The sequence below is a fragment of the Tupaia chinensis genome, unplaced genomic scaffold (assembly GCF_000334495.1).
Source record: "Tupaia chinensis unplaced genomic scaffold, TupChi_1.0 Scaffold000063_1, whole genome shotgun sequence".
In the NCBI taxonomy this organism is placed as follows: Eukaryota; Metazoa; Chordata; class Mammalia; order Scandentia; family Tupaiidae; genus Tupaia; species Tupaia belangeri.
In genome coordinates this window covers 7,084,831-7,107,700 of record NW_006159521.1, presented here as the reverse complement: position 1 = coordinate 7,107,700, position 22,870 = coordinate 7,084,831, and the positions used below count along the sequence as shown (strand labels likewise).

The following is a 22,870-nucleotide window of genomic DNA, read 5'->3' as shown; positions in this document are numbered from 1 at the left end:
GGACCAGCAGCTGTAATTCGAGTCCCAGAACCAGCAGCTTAAAACTCATGCTGGGCTCATGTGCATGCGTGCCCAAAATCCCTAGAGGAGAATTGAGGAGAAAGGACTGTGGCTTGGCCATCCCCGTGGTGGGTAATTTTTTTATTTCTGTCTCTCCAAAGAGTGCATGCACCTTATAGCAAAAATCTCTTTAAAAAAATCCTGTTATCTTTGCAACGAGCTATCTTTTTAAAATTTCCTATTCCCTAGCTTTGCCCCCCAAAAAGAACTAGATCCCTTGAGACTCAGGGCAGTGAGTGTTCGTGGTGCCCAGGGTACTGGTCTCTAAACGCCATTCCCCATTTAGATGAATCTGGGCCCCTGGGAGCAATGGCCAGTTCTAGGTCTGGGGTAGTTATTGTGCACAATAAGCCCAGACCTATCAGGCCCCATGACCGGGACCATGTTTAGGAGCCACAAGGGCTTCTCACTGGTTAAGCAGAGGATCATTTGAGTCTGAAAAAAGGATAACCGCAATGGAGCTAAACAGGCACAATATTTAAAATCCACTAGTTCTGAATGATACTGGAAATAAAAACCATCACCTTGGAAGGTTGCTATGGCAACAACTCCATTGCTTTCAAAATCGGTAAGTCAAGGCAATGAATCGAGTGTTTTATCTAATTTCCCTTCTAGAGCATATCTTAAGGCTACCAAATAATAAAACCCAAACTGATAAATGCAGACGGCATAACAGAATTAGAAAATGATAATTTTCGACAACTAATTAATCAGGGGCTGTAAGATAAGTTTCTAAGGTCGGGTGGGTCTGCTGACAATCTGAGTGTCACACAAACAGGGACCAACAGGCAGGAACTACACAACATCCCTGATGAAGGGCGTTTGGCAAAAATTGAATCCGAATCTGACCAAGCTTTCAGATGAAACTACCAATTTAGAACTACAGGGAGCAGTGAGTATTCACACATCACATGACACAACCGAGCAATGCCAGACTGTAGAAAGATTTGCAGGACAAACAACCTTTTTTTTAAAGAATTATTTATTTATTTATTTATTTTTTAAAGAGAGATTTTTGCTGTAGGGTGTGTGTGCTCATTGGAGAGACAGAGTGAGAGAAAGCGAGAAATCACTCCCCAGGGGTCATGGCCACACTGCAATCCTTTCTCGTCTACTCTCCTCCCAAGATCTTGGGCACACGCGAACGTGCTCCCGGTGTGAGTTTCAGGCCACTGCGTCCAGGACTTGCACTGCAGACAACTACGTGGGGGGGTCCAGCAATGTAATCCTTCAACCAGCTGCTAATCTCAGAATTACTTATTTATTTATTTTTAAATTTTGCTATAGGACGGATGCACTCACAAGAAAGATTGAGAGAGAGAGAGAAAGGGAAAAAGCAAGCCGCCAGGTCTGGGACTCAAACCACAGTCAGTCATGTGGGAGTCCAGGATCTTAACCACCATACCACCTTCCGGCCCAGGTTTTTTTAACAAATAAATTTCTAGAAGACAAAAAGATCAACAAGGACATCTTGTTATTGATTAAGAGGTTTGAGACCCAGCAATGAGGTAGAATGTGTGGGGCTTGCTTAGATTCTAAATCAAAACAAACCAATAAAGAATCTGTAAGAGGGACCAGCAGATAGTGTAATCATTACGTTGCTGGACTCCCACACGGTTGACCGCAGTTCAAGTCATGGACCCAGCAGCTTGAAACACATAGGGCGTGTGTGTGTGTGTGTGTGTGTGTGTGTGTGTGTGCCCAAAATCCTGAGAATGGAGGAGAAGAGATTGCGGCATGGTCATCCCTCTGGGGGGTGGAGGGGTGTTTTCTTGCTTTCTGGCGTGCCTATAGCAAAAATCTCTCTCTTAAAAAAAAAGAAAAAAAAAGAATTTATAAGATAGGCATGGAATTGGCATACTGATAATGTTGATATGATATAAAATATACATACGATATTGGTATTGACATGATATTAAAAGAATTATTCATTATCAAGGTACGATAATATCCTTTATCATGATAGATACATAGGGACAGATTATACTATCTTTTCTATTTTTCCATATGTCTGTAAATATCCATAACAAAAAGTTTTTCTGAAAATGCTTCAGATAAAAAGAATTAGCTAGGAACCAGCAGTTGGCATAATGGCTATGTCGCTGGACTCCCATGTAGTTGGTCATGTTATAAGTCCCGGACCCGGTGACTTAAACTCACGCCGGGCGTGTATGTGTGTGTGTGCCCAAGATCCCGAGAGGAGAATGGAATAGAAGGGATTGTGGCGTGACCATTCCCCCTGGGGGGTGATTTCTCGCTTTCTGTCTCTCTGTTTCTCTCTGTCTTTCTGGTGAGTACACCTGCCCTATAGCAAAAACCTCTCCAGAAAGAAAATTAGCTAAAAAACACAATGAACACAATATTTATGATAAAATGTTAACTGTCCCATCTTAAGTCATGGGACTGTGGATGCTTATAGTTTCTATATATTTGAAAAATTCATCGTAATAAACACAATTTTAGAAGCTCTTATACCCAGCAAGAATCAAGACTGGGTTGGATTAATCATGTAGCTACAGACACCTAAGGCGGCATTTACCAGTAATGTCCTCAGAAGGAGAGGATGGAGGTGCAAACGCCTGAGCTACAAAACTAAGGAAGTGACAAGAGAGACCTAGAAACAGAGATCCCAGCTGACGAGACAGTGACCAGGCTTACTACACTCATGACATGAAGACTCCCAACTCGGAGTGGATCAAGAGCACATTCAGATGGGGGGAGGGGCGTGATGACTCTCACCCAGAGTGAGAAGGCAAACCTTGACCTTGGCAGCCAGAAGATGATCTGGGCGGCCCCACGCACCCTAAAGCCTTAATCTCTTAAGCATCAGGGGCGTAAACAGCAACCCGGTGGAAGCTGAAAGCCTTTTTTTTTTTTTTAAAGAATTGTGTATTGAATTGTATCTATTATTATTATATTATTATTATTATTTTAATCTGTCTTAGGGTACGTGCACTTACCAGAGGGCAACAGAAAGAGAGAAAGAGAGGGTAAGTGGGAAGGCAAGCCTTCTGGTCTGGGACTCGAACCATGGTCTTCCATGTGGAAGTCCAGTGCCTGAACCACCACACCACCTCCTGGTCCTTGAAGCGAAAATCTTTTATGATATGGAGTTCTAGCATACAGAGCTCTAAAATAAGCCCACATGAAGCAGCCGGCCTGCTTGTCACCTGCACACATGAGCCAGCCTCTGACATGAGGAACTGTGGAAGCACAGCTGTCTCACGCCCGCCAGCCTACTCACACAGATCCTTCTCTTACCTAATGATGACGCACTGGTTCTCCCTGTCGATGATCATGTTTCTGTACATGTTATCTGCCAGGGCGTAGATGTGTGGTGGGTTTTCATATTGTGCCTACAAAAGCAAAAAACGAAAAACACACAACCGTGGTCAGATACAGGGACACATTACACGCTTTACTAGGCCCTGAAAATGAATTCACCACTGTGGTTCTAACATCATAAACACCGCATGATACGAGAATTCATCCAATTTCCTAGGTCATAAAGAGTCACACCCTAACAAAATCGAGATGGGACTTGGAAGGACTCTCCTGTGGGCATACGTGTGATTCAGCCCTCAGACATGACCTTCGCCTTCAGAGACTCCGGCACCACACCCTTCCAGCCCAACACGCCTCTGCAGACGGCATTCCACTTCTAAGTGTGTCTGAAGACACTTGGGTAACAGGTCTTCCAAGAGGCCTACCACAAACCTGCATCTGCCTTCTACAAAAATTCTAAATTCCTATGTAATTTCTTCTAAGAGGAAAGTTGTGGGTTCAGGGATCTCAGAAGGAATTAAATGAGACTATTCCAAAATGAGAAAAAGAAACTAAATTTTCCCTAAGAGGGCAGGAGGAGTAGTGTGTGTGTGTGTGTGTGTGTGTGTGTGTGTGTGTGTTAAGGGATAAACTGGTTGGGCCAGTTTGCTTCAATCTTAATTAGGGGAAAAAATTCTGCCCCACCAAAGGTATCTTCCTGGGATTGACATGTAGTCTCATAGAATATCTTAGCTATGCATAAATATGGAACCAAATATGTTCTCTATACCTAATAAATTCACCGTCTGGGCCCAAGTTTAATTGATTTATTTAATTTGCTTTATTTAATTTCTTGACACCTACCTCCCACACTCACTCAAAATCACTAAAAAAGAAAACTGGTTCATGTGGTGTATGTGTGGGGAAAGAACACTCCTGAAATGGAAGGTTATTCAACCTAAGAGAGTGAAAAGGACACCAGGTCCAGAATGAAAAGACGTTGGGAACTGCCTGTTCACTGGCCCCATCTCTGAAGTGGGGGTAAGAATGCCGGGCTGCAAGGTCTCACGGGGAGCTGGGGTGATGGGGGAAAGGTAGAGCTGTGTGCTAAGGAGAGGCATGACCTGCATAAAGCATCTTTCTGCTTCATGATGCAGCAATGGGCCTGGCTCGGAAACTGCCCCCGAGTTCTGTCACACCAGGGTGGACAGGGGGCTTGGGTGCTCCCACACGGTAGGCACTGGTGTGTGCAGTGCCCCGTGACCCCCTGTGCTGTGGGCTGGAGGCTCACAGGGAACCGCCAGGGAGGGTGGAAGGCCTGACAGGGACCAGAAAAACATGTTTCTACCTTATGGTCGGATGGGTATATGGGTGGGACCACAGGATTCAGTCTTAGATGGACTGCTTCTATCCCAGACACAGGAGGTAATTTTTTTCTTTTCTTTTTTTTTCTTTTTACTATAGGGCTTTTGCACTGCTCACCAGGGAATGGAGAAGGATAAGAATGCACCCCTTTATGCACCCCAGGGGAGGATGGCCACTCCGAAATCCCTTCTCCTCCATTTTTCTACTGGGATTGCGGGCACCCATCTTTATCAAGCTGCCGGGTCCGGGAGTGGAACCCCATAGTCAGCCATGTGGGATCCAGTCGCCTTAACCCCCATGCCACCAGCTGACCTGAACAGGGAGTAATTTTTTTTTTTTTAGGTTTCAATATTTTATTCAAGTTTTATTTTAAATGATGTTAATTAGAACATTTGAAGAAGGGTACACAGGGGGTACTTTTAATGTCTCTTTGAAAACAGGGAAGTAGAGGCTTAAAGGAAAGAAAAGCGGATGGGAAATAGAAGGAAATGGAGCTGACAGGAAACTATGGACAAAGTCATTGGCCAATGGCACTTCGACATGGCTTAACGACATCACACCGGACCTTGGCACGTCGCTCTGTGCTTTTCACACTGGCTTCCATCTGTGGTCTCAGTGAGCCGGTCAGTTACCTGGGAGAACTACGGAGCAGGCAGTTCCTCTACTTCATTCCTCCCTCCCTGAGAGCCTGAAAGCCATTACAAACGGACTTCGAGTCCTAGCCCCGCCACTCAGCAGAATCTCGGGGCCTCAGTTTCCCCCTCCGTGAAATGAGGCAGGCAGTAATGCACAGCTAGCATGTCACACAAGTGTCACCACACAGGGCACTCAATAAATACCAGTTTTACAACACTCTGTTACCATTCAGTGAAAATAAGCATACTCTGAAAAATTCTACACTGCTTTAAAGAAAGCTCTTCGAAAGATGAATGTTCTAGAAGAGCCTGGTGTGCACCAGTCCTTTTCAGAGACTGGAAAGAAACCAGCATGCACTGCCCTTCCATCCACCACACTCGGCTGTCACCGAGCCGTGGAGCCAGCTCTGCGCCTGCTGCCCCGGGGCCCTGCGGATCCGGGCGCCAGGGCAGGGCCCCGCCCCTGCTGACAGTGCCTCCCTTGTGCTGGGCTCCCATAAAGGCAGCATTATCAAAGGTCTCTCGCGTGGCAGCCTCCTTCGGCTCCAGCGACCAGCACCATTCATCTGGCAACAATGGGGTGGGCTCTTGCTCCGAGTAAATTGCCTTCCACTTCAACTGATGAATCTGTGTGGGCGCCCTTCTGTTTGTTTTCCAGGGGTCAGGATTAAAGAATACTCTGTGCTTCTGCTGAGAAGAAACGAGGGGAGGAAGAGGGAAGGAGAAAGATGCAGCTATGGGGAGGCCTGGGGAAGCGATGAGCACAGGGGGGAAAATAAGAAAGAGGGTTGCGGTTTCTATTTCTATCACATAGCTGCAATGACAGGGAGTGGAGTGGAGGGTCACATTAATAAATGAAGTGACAGAAGATTCCTCTTTCATGTTCCAGTGAAAGCCACCACTGAACCAAGGTGCAGATTCTGAGAGATGGTGTCCACTGCCTTATTAATTAGTTTTTAAAAATATTTTTTAAGAGAGATTTTGGCTATAGGGCATGTGTACTCACCAGAGAGACAGAGACAAAAAGTGAGAAATCACCCCACAGGGGGGGATGGCCATGCCGCAACCCCCTCTCCTCTCGTGATTTTGGGCACGCACGCACACGCGCCCGCCCAGTTTTTAAGCTGCTGGGTCTAGGACTTGAACAGCTGTTGACTACATGGGATTCCAGTGACTTGACTACATGGGATTCCAGTGACGTAACCACGTAGTACACCATCTGCTGATCCAGCCTTATTTATTCTTTACCTGCTACTGATGTTTATTCCTTGGAATTTTGTGGCATATGTGGAAGCAGGAGGCCCTACATCCCTGTTAACAAATTTTGTATATAAATAAGGCTCAATTATTAGATAGTCCTATGCGTTTTTGAACTGCATTCTACAGAGAGGAACATTATTAAAAAAATCAAACAATGTTACTTGAGCATCCCCAGTAAATAATTCATAATAAAATGCAAATGTATTGTAACTTAAGAAAAACGAGGGGAACACCACAAACGCCCGAAGCGCTGCCATAATTTACAGAGCACAGGACTTACCGCTCCTTGGTACATCTCAATTTCCTTTTCCCCAAAATACGGCATCTGCTTAAAAGGGTTGACTGAAATTAACACGGATCCTATGTATGTCTGGATTTAAACCCAGTTAAGGTCCATCGTGAATCTTCGTGGCTACACGCTGTTCAGATTAGGTAGTCAGATGTGATCATCAACTCGTAATAACTGTCCAAAAGGAAAGAACATGTCCTTGTCTTCTAGAAGACTGCAAATCAAGTCAAAAGCAGTTTTTCAACCTGCTCAGCCTTTGTTTCTCAAGAAGAAGAATGAGTTTGATTACCAGGTGCTACAAAAAGAGAACGTTATTTTAAATGAATTAAAGAACATCTTTTCAAGACTGTACCAGGAGAAAACAAACAGAAATGGCCAAGGAGTGAAAAGAGTAGGTATCTTTTCTCTCAAGTGGTTGGTATTTTTCCCTTGGAACTTACACACACACACACACACACACACACACACACACACACACACACACAGAGTTTATAAAATATAAACTTTCTTTTTTTAATTTGCCAGAAGGTGCATGCGCTAACCAGAAAGAGACAGAGAGAGAAGAGATTGAGACAGCACTCCCCTGGGGAGTGCCACAATCCCTCCTCCTCCACTTCTCCACCCTGTGGGGACTTGGGGCATGGGCGCACACGGGCCTGGTGTGTTTTCCAAGCCACTGGGGGCAGGATGCAAACTGCGTTGTTGGCCATGAGGATTCCGACTCTGTTAACCTCCAGGTGACAGGGCCAGTCCTAAAACATTTTCATATACTCATTTAACACATTAGAGACATAAGATCAATTGAACTGTTTGTCTGTGCCCCAGAAACTTAGCGGAATTGAACAGCATCCATAAGACCATATTCAAAGAAAATGACAAACCCACATAGGTCAGATTTAGGGGGAAAAAGTTATTGTTCCATATGAGAAGTACAGGAGGGTCTCTCAGAGAGGATGTGTTTATGCTGGGCCTTAAAAGGTTTTTTGTTGTTGTTAGTTTTTGAGAGGTTTTTGCTATAGGGCGCGTGCACTTGCCAGACAGACAGAGAGACAGAAAGCGAGAAATCACCCCCCAGGGGGGATAGCCACGCTGCAATCCCTTCTCCTCCGTTCTCCTCTCGGGATCTTGGGCACGCACACACATGCGCCTGGCGTGAGTTTTAAGCCACCCGGTCCGGGACGCGAACCGCGGTCGACTATGTGGGAGTCCAGCGACATAGCCATTACGCTAACTGCTGGTCCCTAAACATTTTGACACAATGCATTTTAATGTGTCCAAATAAAAGGTTGTTCTAACACTATAAAAACCCTTTAGATAAAACAAACTCCTTGCCCACCTGGAGGGAAAAAGTAGTCAAAACAACAAAAACAAAAAATATATACATATTTAGAAATGTTTCTTTTAATCATTCACTTCCCAATGTTTAGAAGTTTTATGATTCAAAAAGTAAAACTGGGGGCTGGCAGGTGGTGTAGTGGTTAAGGTGCTGGATTCCCATATGGCCGACTATGGTTTGAGTCCTGGATCTGGGGGGTAGCTTTCTTGCTTTCTCTCTCTCTCTCTTTCTCTGTGTGTGTCTCTCTCTGATCAAATTAAAAATCATAATAATGAATAAAATAAATAATTTTTTAAAAAAAGGTAAAACTGAGCTGGTTCCATATCTCAGTGGTTAAGGAAGTTGGATCTCACATAACCTACAGTGGTTCTAATCCTGGCCTGGCTTCAAAAATACGCCGGGTGCATGTGTGGGTGCATGTGCCCCAAATCCTGACACAACCATGCTGCACTAGGCGGTACTTTCTCTTTCTCTCTCCTTCTCTCTCTGGCAAGTGCACACACCCTCAGGCAATTAAAAACAAAACAAAATAAAAAAAAAAAAGAGAGAGAGATCTTCTCTCCCAAGAAAACACATATTTACATATTAGGACATAGGTGTCAATTCCAGCAGCCCAAGGGTGTCTAGTCAGATTGCCCGTTTCCTTAAACCCAGTTCCACTCTGACTGTGGGTAAGTCACACCTCCAGGCCCTGCTTAATGGATGATAGAGGTGAAAACAGGACCTACTTCCTAGCCTCGCTGTGAGAACTAAATAAAATCGTCGAGATCAAATGCTCAATGCATTATCGCTATTTTATTAATATCCTCTAAGATATACATTTTGTCATGCTAATGTCTCTGAAATGATGACACATACTTTTTTGGGGGGGGGAGATTTTTGCTATAGGGCACGTGCGCTTGCCAGAAAGACAAGAGACAGGGAGAGAGAAAGCAAGAAATCAACCCTAGGGGGGATGGCCATGCTGCAATTCCTTCCTTCTCTTCTATTCTCCTCTCGGGATCTTGGGCACGCACGCACACATGCCTGGTGTGAGTTTAAGCCGCCAGGTCCGGGACTTGAACTGCGATCAACTACATGGGAATCCAGCAACAAAGCCATTATACCAACTGCTGATCCCGACACATAATTTTTTAAAGGATTATTTTATTTAACTTTATTTATTTTAATTTGACCAGAGAGGGACAGAGTGAGGAGAGAGAGAGAAAGAAACCAAGCCACCAGGTCTGGGAATCGAACCATGGTCGGCCATGTGGGAGTACAGAGTCCTTAACCACCATGCCACCTGCCAGCCCTGACATATAATTTTTTAAAAGTTCATTTATTTTTACTTATAAGGCAGAGTACATGAGTACATAAGGGAGAGGGGCACACTTCCCAGCGAGGCCTGGTCAAGCTACAATCCTTCTCCCGCCAATTCTCCATTTGTACAGAATCCTGGGAACATGAACGAGGCATAAAGCCAGCAGGGCTGGGATTCAAACCCCAGTCAGTCTTGTGGGATCTGGCTTCCTCTATGCTGCACCTAACTTCTGTACCACAGAGCCAGTCCCATGATACACATTCCATCTGTGGCTTCTTAATTTGGATGAGATGCAGCATTATTATTATTACTGAATATGGATGGATTACTCATTTTTTTGACCAGAGAACACATATACCTATACTCACCAGAGAGAGACAAAGAGAACACACCCCTAAATGGAGTAAGGTCCTGCTGCAATCCTTTCTCCTCCATTTCCCCATCTTATTGGGGTCTGGGGCACACACATACACAGACATACACCCACTGTGGTACTCAAGCCAGTGGGGCTGAGACTCAAACCATGGCTGACCTTGTGTGATCTGGCTCCCTTAACTTACTAGGCCATGGGCTGGTCCATGGATTTGTACTTTTTCCTTTTAAAGATTTTTTTTCTGGGACCAGCAGATGGCGTAATGGTTACATCACTGGACTCCCACACGGCCAACCGCAGTTCGAGTCCTGGATCCAGGAGCTTGAGCCTCATGCCAGGTGCGTCTAAAATCCCAAGAGAAAGACGGAGAAGGGTTTGCAGTGTGGCCATCCCCCTATGAGAAAGCAAAGTAATTGAAAGCAATTTCTTGCTGTCTCTCTGTCTCTCCAGTGAGCACACACACCCAATAGCAAAAATCACTCTTTAAAAAAAAAAAAAAGATTTCTGCCACAGGAACATGTGCTCACCAGAGAGACAGAAAGAAAGAGGATAAGTCAGAAATCACTCCCCCCCAGGGGGGGATGGTTACACCGACATTTCTTCTCCTCCCTGTCTTTTTGGGATTTCGAACATGCACGCACTCGTGTCTGGTGTGTTTTTCACACTGTCAGGTCCAGGACTTGAACTGCAGAGTCAGCCATAAGGAGTCCAGTGCCCTAACCACCACAGTGCCTGCTGGTCCATGAGTCAATACTTAAAAAAAAAAAAAAAAAAGTATGCATACACGAAGGTGAGAATGCAGAACGACGTGGTCACTGCTTGCTTCCTCTGTCACTGAGCAGAAACGTCCTCAGACCTGAAAGTTCTGCACACTGAGTAAGAGGTGTTCTTAGAGCACATCCGACATTCATTCCCAAGTACTGTCTGGGGCAGCCCACGTGCTCAGAGAGGGTGTCGATGAGCCAGTGAATCCCCACTGGAAATCACTACAGAGTTAGGAAGGAGGACCAGGAGCCTGAGATCGGCAAATGTTTTTCCAGTTGTCAAAGTCAGGTGAGACCAATGGTAGACTGGTGGCCTACTTTTTCTTCTTAAGGTAAAATTTAGAACAGATGAACAAACATACTAATATTCAGCCGATAAGAGGTGCCCATGATGCTGGAGCCAAGATTCAGTACACAGTGATGAAAACTAATCGAACATAAGCACAGTTACATGGTACTCATCTAAGCAGCCCACAGAACAGCTACGATTAGTAATCCTAAGTCATTACAGGGAAACTGAGGCATAGAGAAATTGAATAAATGTAGTCTACTTAGTGAAAAAGCAAGAGTTCAGGTGATCTCCTTATATAGCACATTATTAATAGTATAAACAAATAAATAGGCCCCAAGTCACATGCTTGCTAGCATTCAAACCCAGCCAGCCTGACTGCAGTGTCTACAACTCTAATTCATCAAGCTATAATGTCTTTCTAAGACTGGCAGGTATTGCTTCTGCTATTAATAATATTATCATTATTTTAAAATTTAAAATTTTAAAAAATTATTTTATTTAACTTTTATTATTATTATTATTTTCCAGTTTGGTCAGAGAGAGTGTTAGAAAGCAAGCCTCTAGGTCTGGGATCTGAACCACGGTGAGCCATGTGGGAGTCCAGCCCTTAACCACCAAGCCACCTGCCGGCTCCTATTAGGAGACTTTCTGCATTTAGCAAATACAGACACAGAAAATCTAGCTAAATTTAAAGGTCAGATAAGTGCTGAATAATATCTGTAGTATAAACTGTGTCCTAAGTAAGTATGATCCTCACACAGTATTTGGGACACACATACACTAAAAAGTTACTTGTTGATCTGGAATTCGAATTTAGCCAGGCACCTTTATCTTATCAGGCTCCCCTAAATCGGCAGCGTAGGATTTAATGCAGGGCAGAGGGGCTTGGATCAACAGCCCTGTGGGCTCTTCTAACAGATTTTTTTATTTTTATAAGGATTTTTTTTAGGGTGCATGTGTTCATCAGAGAAGACAGGGACAGAAAGAGGGAAAGTCAGAAATCACCCACAGGGAGGATGGCCATACCACAATACCTTCTCCTCTATTCTCCTCTCAGGATTCTGGGCGCGCACACACGTGCCCGATGTGATAATCAAGCCACCAGGTCCAGAACTCAAACCATGGTCAGCTAACAGATTCTTTGTGTATTCAAATATCTATCTTTCTTACTTGGATCTTTTTCAGAATCCTTTCCACATGGTGTGGATTTATTCAAATCAAAATGAGTGAGGTTTATCTCTCATTCTGATTCTCATGCTAAACAAATAGAATCGGTTTTATGGTAAACTCGGTTTTTTGTTTTTGGAGAAATTTTTTTTTTTTTTGCTACAGGGTACCAGGGAGACAGAGACAGTGGGACAGAAAGTGAGAAATCACCCCCTGGGAGGATAGCCATGCCACAATCTCTTCTTCGCCATTCTCTTCGCAGGATTTTGGGCACGTACATGTGCCTGGCATGAGTTTGAAGCCACCGGGTCTGGGACTCGAACCGTGGTCAGCAATGTGGGAGTTCAGTGATGTCTACATTGGGTCTATTCTACATCCTACCCTGGTAAAACAAACTTGGGCAAATACAACCTTGCCATGGAGAAGAGCTCACCTGCCCTTAGTTGTAAATGCTGCTAAAGCCACCTGGACAAATTGATCACTGTGCACAAAGAACACAGGGTCAGCAGGCGGGGTGGTGATTAAGGTGCTAGACTCCTACATGGCCGACCATGAGTCCCAGACCTGGCTGCTTACTTTCTTACTTTCTCTCTCTCTGGTGAGTGCACATGCCCTGTAGAGAATTAAATAATCATAAAATGAATTAAATAAATATTTCTTTTTTTAAAAAAAAAGGAAGAAGAGGGGGCTTCCCTGAGGACATGAGCCAAAGGTAGCACCTTCCCATCAAGCCCTTCCTGCCCAAGAAACCCACACACCCAGTAAGTATAAATTCAGTTGAATACAGGTCCTCAAGTAACCTCGAGTGGTCAGTTTTTGTTTTCTGTTTAAATAATCTGCTACATAAGAGAGCTCATAAATTCTTTTTTTTTTCTTTTGGAGAGGTTTTTGCTATAGGGCGCGTGCGCTCGCCAGGCAGACAGAGACAGAGAGACAGAAAGCGAGAAATCACCCCCCAGGGGGGATGGAGAGCTCATAAATTCTTGATTTTGCACTAAGTAGAGTATATAATTACTGTTAGTCTGATTAAGGAAACATTCAGAGGGGAGGAAACACCTCTTTTGGTCAAGGACTAGAATTAGAATAACGAGGAAGAACTGTAGTCACAACCCTAAATTTCCCAGTATGTTCTCAAAGGCCCTAATATTTGGGAGGATTTCTGAAAAATAAATGTGGCCCGTTTCTATGCTAAGTAGCTACAAATCTGACTAACTCAGAAGAATTCTGACAAGAGAATTTAATTTAGATTTAAAGGAAACAAACATGTTGTTTCAGATAGGCGTTTGTCCTCATTGTTTCTCTAAACAATTTCCACCCTTTGCACCAGGCAGGGTCTGCAGAGACCTCAGCTACTTCCCTGGGAGCACAGGTCTCCTGGTGGGTTGGGACCTGCAGGGAACTCCCCACAACTCTCACTCCCACTCCCTACTACATAATTCAGGTTTGCCTTTGGAAAAAGTGATCCGATCATTGTCTCTACCCACGTAATCTTTGGTGGGGAAGGTGTGGTATAGATTAATTTTCAAAATGCATGGAGACACAAAGCTTTGAGCCCCCTCCCCCCAAAAAAGTCATCTTATTTAATAGAATATGAGAGACAGAAGGACCCAGTAGATTTTTTTTTTTTAGAGGTTTTGGCTATAGGGCACGTGCACTCGCCAGACAGACAGAGAGACAGAAAGTGAGAAATCATCCCCCTGGGGTGGGGGTTGACCACACTGCAATCCGTTCTCCTCCATTCTCCTCTCGAGATCTTGGGCACGCACGCACACGCGCCCAGCGTGAGTTTAAGCCACTGGGTCTGGGACTCAAACTGCAATTGACTACATGGAGTCCAGCGACATAGCCATTACGCCAACTGCTGAAGACCCAGTAGATTTTTAACTGATTGGATGAAAACTCATCCGTGAATGTATGAGTGTTCATCGACCTGCAGCAAGAATGACAAAAAGAGAAACAACACCCTGAAATTTAAAAAAAAACTTAGCTTATTCAACAGAAAGGATGATCTTTTATTCTGGAGTTATTTCCTGTTCACATTTTTGGTGTTAAAATGTCCTTTCTTCTGGCCAGGCATTGGCACAGTGATAATGCAACTGGACCCACAAGGGAAAGGTCCTGGGTTTGCGACCTGCGACTTCCCTGAGACTGCCAGGCATACACGCAAGTACCTGTGGTATGTGCCCTCTGAGACCGGGGGTGGATGGGGGCATCAAGACCTGCTGGGGGTGCCTGTCTCCATCTCTTTCATAAAAGAAATAAATAAACTTAAATAAAATTCTTTTATAAAATATGGTTGTGGAACTTCTGCATATTTATTTTGAATGCTCTTATTAGGCAAAACTGAGGATTTAACCTGTTTTGGCTTTGTTTTGTTTTCTGCTATAGGGTACGTGTGTTCGCTAGAGAAAGAAAGAGGGAAAGTAAGAAAGCAGCCCTCAGGGGAGATGGCCACGCCACAGTCCCTTCTCCTCCATTCCTCCTCTCCGGATTTTGGGCACAAGTCAATGAGTCCGGGACTCAACCGTGCAGTTGGCCGTGTGCGATCCAGGGCCTGAACCACCACCATGCCACCTGCTGCTCCAAAGGTTAACCTTTCTTTCTTATTTTTTTTTTCCTTTTTTCTTTTTGAAGAATTATTTTATTTAACTTTATTTATTTATTTATTTATTTCAATTTCACCAGAACAAGACAGTGAGTGAGAGAGAAAGAAAGTGAGAAAGCAAACTGCCATGTCCAGGACCCGAACTGTGGTTGGCCATGTGGGAATCGAGTGCCTCTAACCACACCACCTGCCAGCCCCAAAAGTTTAACCTTTCTAACAAAACATTTTAACGGCCAGTGAATTCCCCAAAGCTGCCCACACTGACGGAGTCAACTTCCCTGGGTGCATCACCAAGGCAGGGAGGTGAGGAGACTTGTCCAGAGTCACATACGTGAGCCAAGGCTTGGCTCCAGCTGCCAGGCCCACGCCCGCCTCACTCCAAGAGGCCCCCTCCACGTGAACGAGCTGCCAAGGGCCAAACCTCACTTGGAAAAATGACACGGCCTAGAGCTCCAGTGGGTCTGGCACAGACGTCTGAACTCCTAATTCAAGGATTAAAAATGCCAAACACACTTGAGTGTGGTCGTGGAGGAAAAACAAGTTTGGGGAAAGTTGGAGCCAATGAGCATGAAGTGCTCTACGCTGAAACGACTCTCACGGGCCAAGTGGCTACAGAGGATGTCTGGCCAAGCACAAGAGAGACCGCTGCAGTGTTTGCCTCAGATATTTTAGAACGTAATTGTAGGAAGTAGGGCAGCATTCGCCACACGTGGATGGTAAACTAAACCTCCCTTGTCTTAGGATAAATAGCACGAAAGTACGGGGTTTTACTGGTACAATGTCAACATTTTTAAGTCGATTTGTCCCCCTCATGTAGAACGAGGAGATGTGCATTCAGCTCGAATGCATAACAAATGATTGTTCTAAACACTGCCCTTCAGTACAGTATTAGATACACTAACAGACAAGGCAAAATGAGCCACTTTACAACTTCATGCGAAATCAAATCTCTTCTTGCCTTAACAATTAAACACAGGAGAGAGGAGGGGGGGTTAGCTGAACGCCTCATTTACAATAATGCTGCTCAATTATAACATTTTGTTAGCACTGAAACAGTAAAGGAGGTCATTAACACTTATCAGAGGAAAAGCTCTACAAGCCAGATCCCTGGTATGGTCTCACAAACATCCACCGGGCTTCCTCAGATTGAAAGTCACTCTGCTACTGAGAGAAAGCGCATTTGTGCTGGGCTTCCCGTGGACCGAGTGGGCAGAGATTTCTAACACATCAAGTCATTAGTGGTCAAGTAGCTCATTTCCTCAGCAGAGCACGTGATTACTCAGCCATCCATTCAGCGGCATTAGTTCAAAGGCGCTTAATCAGCCTCCTTTCTGCGAGCCATTTCAAAATTCTGTTGTCTGAATTTATAAAGCAAGTCTCGATGCTCTGCGCATTTTCAATGAACACGCACCACGTCTGCGATGATGCGGGAAACCAAACAGTACATGATGCAGGAGGCCCTGCATTTTTGTTAAAATGAACAAAAACGTGGGACCAGCAGTTAACGTAATGGCTATGTCGCTAACTCCCATGTAGTCGACTGCAGTTTGAGTCCTGGACCCGGCAGCTTAAACTCAAGCCGGGCACATGTGGATGCATGCCCAAGATCCCAATAGGAGAATGGAGGAGAGAAGGGATTGCGGCGTGGCCATCACCCCTGGGGGGTGATTTCTTGCTTTCTGTTTCTCTGTCTCTCTCTTTCTGGTGAGTGCATGTGCCCTATAGCAAAAACCTCTCCAAAAAAAAAAGACAAAAACAGTAAGAAGCACACACATACGCATGTCTCTATGTGGTTAAATCAAGAGATACACACAGTGTGATTTATAAAAACTAACATGTGTGGGGCCAGCAGGTGGCGTGGTGGTTGGGGCGCTGGACTCCCACATGGCCAACTGGCAGCTTGCTTTCTCACTTTCCCTCTCTCTCTCTCTCTCACTTTGTCCCTCTCTGGTCAAATTAAAATAAATAAATAATTTTAAAAGCTAAATAAAATAATTATTTAAAAAAAAAATAACTAACGTGTGGTGGAATTCCAAGCAATTTGAGTGTTCTTTTTTTTTCCTGATTGGATTTTATAAGCCATGTTAAAGAAACATGTATTGCTCTAAAGATTATTTTTAAGTTTTGTTAAAGGGCATGTGTGCACACCAGAGAGAGAAAGAAACAGAGAGAATCACTCCCCAGAGAGGATGGCCACGCTGCCATGCCTCCTCCTCCAGTCTCCTCCTGGGAGGACGTGTGCACGTGCCCAGTGTGATGTTCCAAGTCACCGGGTCCAGGACTAGAACCATGTGGGGTCCAGAGCCTTACCCTCCATGCCACCTGCTGACCCATAAAGGTTGTTTTGTTTTAACGTTGATTTTTTTGAAGAGGAGATATGAGACATAGTCCCTGCCCTAGAAAAGCTCCTGGTGTTTTCAGAGTAAATTATCTTTCCTTTTTTTTTTTTTGGAGAGGTTTTTGCTATAGGGCGCGTATGCTCGCCAGACAGACAGAGAGAGACAGAGAGACAGAAAGCGAGAAATCACCCCACAGGGGGATGGCCATGCCGCAATCCTTTCTCCTCCGTTCTTCTCTCGGGATCCTGGGCACGCATGCACACGTGTCCGGTATGAGTTTAAACCACCGGGTCCGGGACGCGAACCGCGGTCAACTATGTGGGAGTCCAGCGACATAGCCATTACGCTAACTGCTGGTCCCCCAGAGTAAATTATCTATATGGAGAGGAGTAAGGTTGTCTGGGCTGAGGATGTATTAACTACTGATGATTACTGACATCATTTACTTTATGTTTTCACTTGTTTCTTTTTTTTAGTTTTTGCTATAGGGCACATGCACTCACTAAAGAGAGAGAAGGAAAGCAAGAAATCACTCCCCAGTAGGATGGCCACGCAGCAGTCCTTTCACCTTCATTCTCCTCTCGGGATTTTGGGCATGTATGCACATGAGCTGGTATGTTGTTCAAGCCACTAGGTCTGGGACTTGAACTGTAGAGTCAGCCAAGTGGGATCCAGCCACCTTAACCACTATGCAACTTGGCTGGGTCTGGACATCATTTTAAACACTACCCAGTTTATCAAAAACCATGTTTACAGGACTGGCCCCACAGCACAGCAGTTAAGGGAGCCAGTCCCACAAAGTCATCCACAGTTAGCAATCCCAGTTTACCAGTCAGGAAATCAAGGCACGCAGATAACTAAATTTATTTATTTAGAGAGAGATCTTTGCAATACTGGCTTACTGAGAGGCTGAGGCGAGGATCACAATGGCATAATCTGGTAAAAAATACCTTTCTCCCTCCTGCTCTTTCTCCTTATTTAAAACAAACAAACAAAAGTGAATACAATTTTTTCTTTTTTTTAAGAGAAGTTTTTGCTATAGGGTGCATGTGCTTGCCAGAAAGACAGAGATAGAGAGACAGAAAGTGAGAAAGCACCCCCAGGGGGAATGGCCACACCACAATCCCTTCTCCTCCATTCTCTCGGGATCTAAGGCATGCATGCACATGCACCCGGCGTGAGTTTAAGCCACCGAGTCTGGGAACTGAACCACGGTTGACTACATGGTAGTCCAGCGACATAGCCATTATGCCAATTGCTGTTCCCATACGTGGTTACAATATTTTGACAGTGGTCCCATGGCCTGGTGAACCACAGGACCAATCACACAATTTGAACCCTGGTCCCAATGGCCTGTACAACACCTCTGAGCATGTATGTGTGTGTCCAGAGTTCCAGCAGGGTAAAGAAATGGAGGAGAAACTGTGGTGTGACCAAGTCCCATTGGGGAAGGTACTTTCTCCTCTCTGTCTCTCTCTCTCCCCCCCCCTCCCTCCCTCCCTGGTGAGTGCATACACCCTCTGGCAAAACAATTTTTCAAATAACATATAAATAAATAAAATAATGAATAAAAATAACTTTGAAGCATTAAATGATAAAGCATTATGACACTGTTACATTCAGATAAAGTAAGCATATTTCAATTTTTTGACCAAATAAAATAAGAGCTTATGCTTTATCACAAGTACTTCCAAATGGTTACATCAAAAGCTGCAGGAATCAGCAGCTTTTGTCTATAAAGGGCTGCAACATAATTATGGGAGACTCTGCAGCGAGACGGCCCTGTGGGAATTACCCAGCCCTGACACGGGAGCCAGAAAGCAGTCTGGACAGGGCAGCAAGGGACGGCAGGACGTGAAGGGACCCACACGGCTGTGTTCCTGCAAAACCGCTCCGACAGAAATGGCAGTGGGCTGCCACCCACGATCAAGATGCCATTCTAAGTAGATCGTAGCATAATGTGTATCTCCAAATTGCCAAGAGAGTATATTTTAAACGTATGCATTACAAAGAAAGGACGTGAGGTGATGCACATGTTAATCAGCTTTAGTCACGCCCCGACGTATACTGGGTTGTCGGCAAAGTCAAGGCGCGTTCTTGCACAGAAAAATACCGCGGCTTTCCCAACGACCTAATGTGTGTGTGTGTAGAAGCATCACATGGTATCCTATAAATAGATAAGTATTATTCTAATTTAACATAAGCTGGGGCCAGCAAGTAGCATGGTGGTTAAGCCGCTGGATCCCACATGGCTGACTGCGTGGTTCAAGTCCTGGATCCGGTGGCTTAAAAATCCCACCAGTGTGTGTGCGTGTGTGCTCAAAATCCTGAGGACAGAAGGAAAAGGGATTGTGACGTGGTGATTTCTCATTTTCCCTCTCGCTGTCTCTGTGTCTCTCTGTGCGTGCACGTGCCCTATTTAGCAAAAGAATTTTTAAATAATAATAATAAGTTAAAAAGTAATGTCATTATAATGTAGCTAACAAGTCCAAATATATATGTTAACCCTTAAAAGCATTGGTTTAGGGGCCAGCAGGTGGCATGGTGGTTAAAGTGCTGGATCCCAACAAGGCCAACTGCCTGGTTCAAGTCCTGGACTTGGCAGCTTGTTAAACATGCCCAAAATCCCAAGAGAAGAATGGAGGAGAGGGGACTGAGGCATGGCCATCTCCTCGGTATGTGATTTCTCACCCACTCCCCTATCTCTGTCCAGTGAGGGTACACACCCTCTACAAAGAAAAACTAAAAAAGAAAAGCACAGGTTTAGGGGGCCAGGCAGTGGCACAGTGATAAAATACAATGATCTGTAGGCCATTAGGTAGCATGGAGATTAAGGTGTTAGGTCCCACAAGGTCAGCTTCTTGGTTAGAGTCCTGGACCCAGTGGCTTGAAAATCGTGCTGGATATGGGGGGAGGGGTAGGAGGGGGGCGGCATGTCCAAATCCCAAGAGGAAAGTAAAGAAGGGATTGCTAAGTGGCCGTCCCCCTCGGGGGTGATTTCACACTTTCCCTCTCTCAAGCAGGCACAAACATCCTATAGCAAAAACTACAAACAAAAAACAAACAATGCTTTGTGAGAAAAACCCATGAGGAAAGGTTGCCAATTTGCATCCAGAGACCTCCCTGGGTCCACTGGGCATATATATGTGCCGTGTGGGCTGGAGCTGGAAGTGGATCCCGTACTAGGCCCCAGTCAACAGTGTGCATCTGTCTCTGTCTCTCCTTCTCATTCATGGAATAAATGAATGAACTTAAAAGGGGTGGTGGTGGCAGGTGGTGTGGTGGTTAAGGCACTGGACACCCATGTGGCTGACCGTGGTTCGAGTCCCAGACCTGGCAGGTTTCTTTCTCTCTCTCTCTTGCTCTCTTGCCCTGTCCCTCTCTGGTCAAATTATAATAAATAATACATAAATAAAGTTAAATAAAATCATTCTTAAAAAAAAGTGTGTGTGGAGGGGTGGCGTCAGGGTTTAGGAATTTAACTCCATGGGCAATTGGTTAAATTTCCTTATGGTACATAAGAAATGACCAATGTTGGTCAGAGTGCCTAAGTCCCCTGAATAATGCTGTCCATCGGTACTGCTCGATAAATACCCAGTGAGCTGAAACGCCTCCTCCTACCAGCGATGGGAGAGGCAGGTCCTGCAAAACTATCATCACATATGGACAGACATTTCTTTTCTTTTTTTTTTAGGGAGGTTTTTGCTATAGGACATATGTGTTTGCCCGAAAGACAGACAGACAGGAAGTGAGAAATCACCCCCCGGTTGGATGGTCACTTAGCAGTCCCTTCTCCTCCATTCTCCTCTCAGGATCTTGGGCATGCATGCACACGCGCCTGGCGTAAGTTTAAGCCACTGGCTCTGGGATTCAAACCACAGTCGACTACATGGGAGTCCAGCGACATAGCCATTACACCAACTGCTGGTCCTGGTCAGACATTTCTAACACAGTCAAGCAAGCAATATAAATAAAGAAAAAGAGCCAGTGATGGAAAACTACTCCACCCTAAGCTTTCAGGTTTAAAATCTAAATTGTATGCTATGTCAGTAGCAAGACTCTAGTTTACTTACTTACCTACTTATTTATTTATTTATAATTGCCAGAGGACGTGCACACTTGCTAGAGAAAGAGACAGAGAGGGAGAGGGAGAAAACATCCCCTCGTGGGGCGTGGTCACACTACAATCCCTTCTCCTCCATTTCTTCATCCTGTTGGAATTCGGGGTGTACACACATATGTATCCAGCATGTTTTTCATGCTGCCAGCACCAAGATTTGAACCACAGTCGGCCATGTGCGATCCAGCTCCCTTAGCCACTCAGTAACGAGGTCAACCACAGAAGACTCAGGTTGCAATTGGTCATCAGCAACACCATAACTATAGAAGTCACCATCGGCACCAAAACCAAACCTTGTGGTACTATTACTTCAACTTCTCACAGATCTTTGCATGTCTATGATGAACTCTTACAATAATCCCACAAATATATCTTTACAGAGTTGCATCAAACACGATCCCTAAATCCTGTAGGATTTTACATAAATATCACAGTTCTCTGGTCCTAATGAAGTCAACACATATTTAAATCGAATTTCCAGTATGCATTTTTAAAAGCTCTATAAGAAAAAATGGCATCTGGCAAACTAAAATCGAAAATGAAAGAACAACTGGAGAATGTCAGGCACTTTCAATGGCTGATTGTCACTTCTTCTGTTTCCTTTAGTAAATACCAAGGGGCAGAAAAATGGGCCAAAGCAGGTGTGCATGAGGCAACCTTTTCTAAACCTTTTAGTCTGGACTTAAAAGTCTCTGCTTTGTGATCAGAAGGCATTATCAATAGAACTCTGCAAGCTAAGACTTTCTCTAGAACAGCCAAAGTTGTAGACATCATGTGGGTGGCTAGACCGCATCAAAGATCAATAAAATACTGGTTGCTTTTCTTTTCTTTTTTAAATTTTGCTTTAGGGTGTGTACACTTACTGGCGAGAGAGAGAGAGAGAAAGCAACCCCCAAGAGAAATGGCCATGCTGCAATCCTCCTCCATTTTCTTGGGATTTGGGGCACACATGCACACACACCTAGTGTGCTTCTCAAGCCACCGGGTCCAGACTCTGACCTGCGCCATCAGCCACGTGGGAGCCAAGCCCCCTTACCCTTCCACACAGCAGCTGGCCCTTGGCTGCATCTCGACCTCGTGAAATACTGGGGAAAGTATTTAGCCCATTGCACGGCCTAAGCCAAGTGACCACAAGGTCCAAAAGCTCATTCTGAAACAATGCAAATGACAGAGAGTGCCCGTTCAGACTTTTAGATAATAAAAGTCATCTTCGACTAGGCTGAAAGGAGGACGGCATCACGTCACAGAAACGTCCAAACGAACCAGCAAAGGATACAAAAATGTAGTCGTCCATGTATCTCTTCTTCAGATTCTCCACGATGGAGTTCTCTGTGATCTTTGAGAGCAGCACCATGTCGTCCACGCCGCTGTGCTTGACGTTGTGGCTCTGCCAGTGGTACCGGTAGGCACCTTTGCTTCCCTGGGGACAGGAGAGACACGCGGTTAGGAAAGCTTATTTTCACCCGGAGAAAACAACAATGGACAATAACAAAACGCTGCGGTTTCCCAAGTATTATTCAAATAAGAAACAGCGGAACAAGCAAACCATCCGGGACGATTTCACTACCAAGGAGACATGGCTGTGAGTTCCAGCTTTGTCACCCAGACTAAGTGAAGTGGGCAAAAGGAAAAGGGTACTTTGTCACTAAAACATCCTGTGTGTCATTTGCCAAATGGGATAAGAAGACCCGCATCATA

General features: G+C 44.8%; 1 protein-coding gene across 2 annotated transcripts in view; it reads right to left on the bottom strand.

Annotated features, from left to right (window-relative positions):
• Window positions 1-22,870, bottom strand: part of MYO1E (myosin IE) — a 301,820-nt gene that overhangs the window by 169,813 nt on the left and 109,137 nt on the right. For both annotated transcript variants that reach the window (XM_027765947.1, XM_006141773.3), the window contains exons 2-4: window positions 22,449-22,592; window positions 6,865-6,954; window positions 3,322-3,416 (exon numbers count right to left, since the gene is read on the bottom strand). In XM_027765947.1, the coding sequence (XP_027621748.1) occupies window positions 3,322-3,416; window positions 6,865-6,954; window positions 22,449-22,592 (329 nt within the window). The remainder of the gene's footprint in view (window positions 1-3,321; window positions 3,417-6,864; window positions 6,955-22,448; window positions 22,593-22,870) is intronic.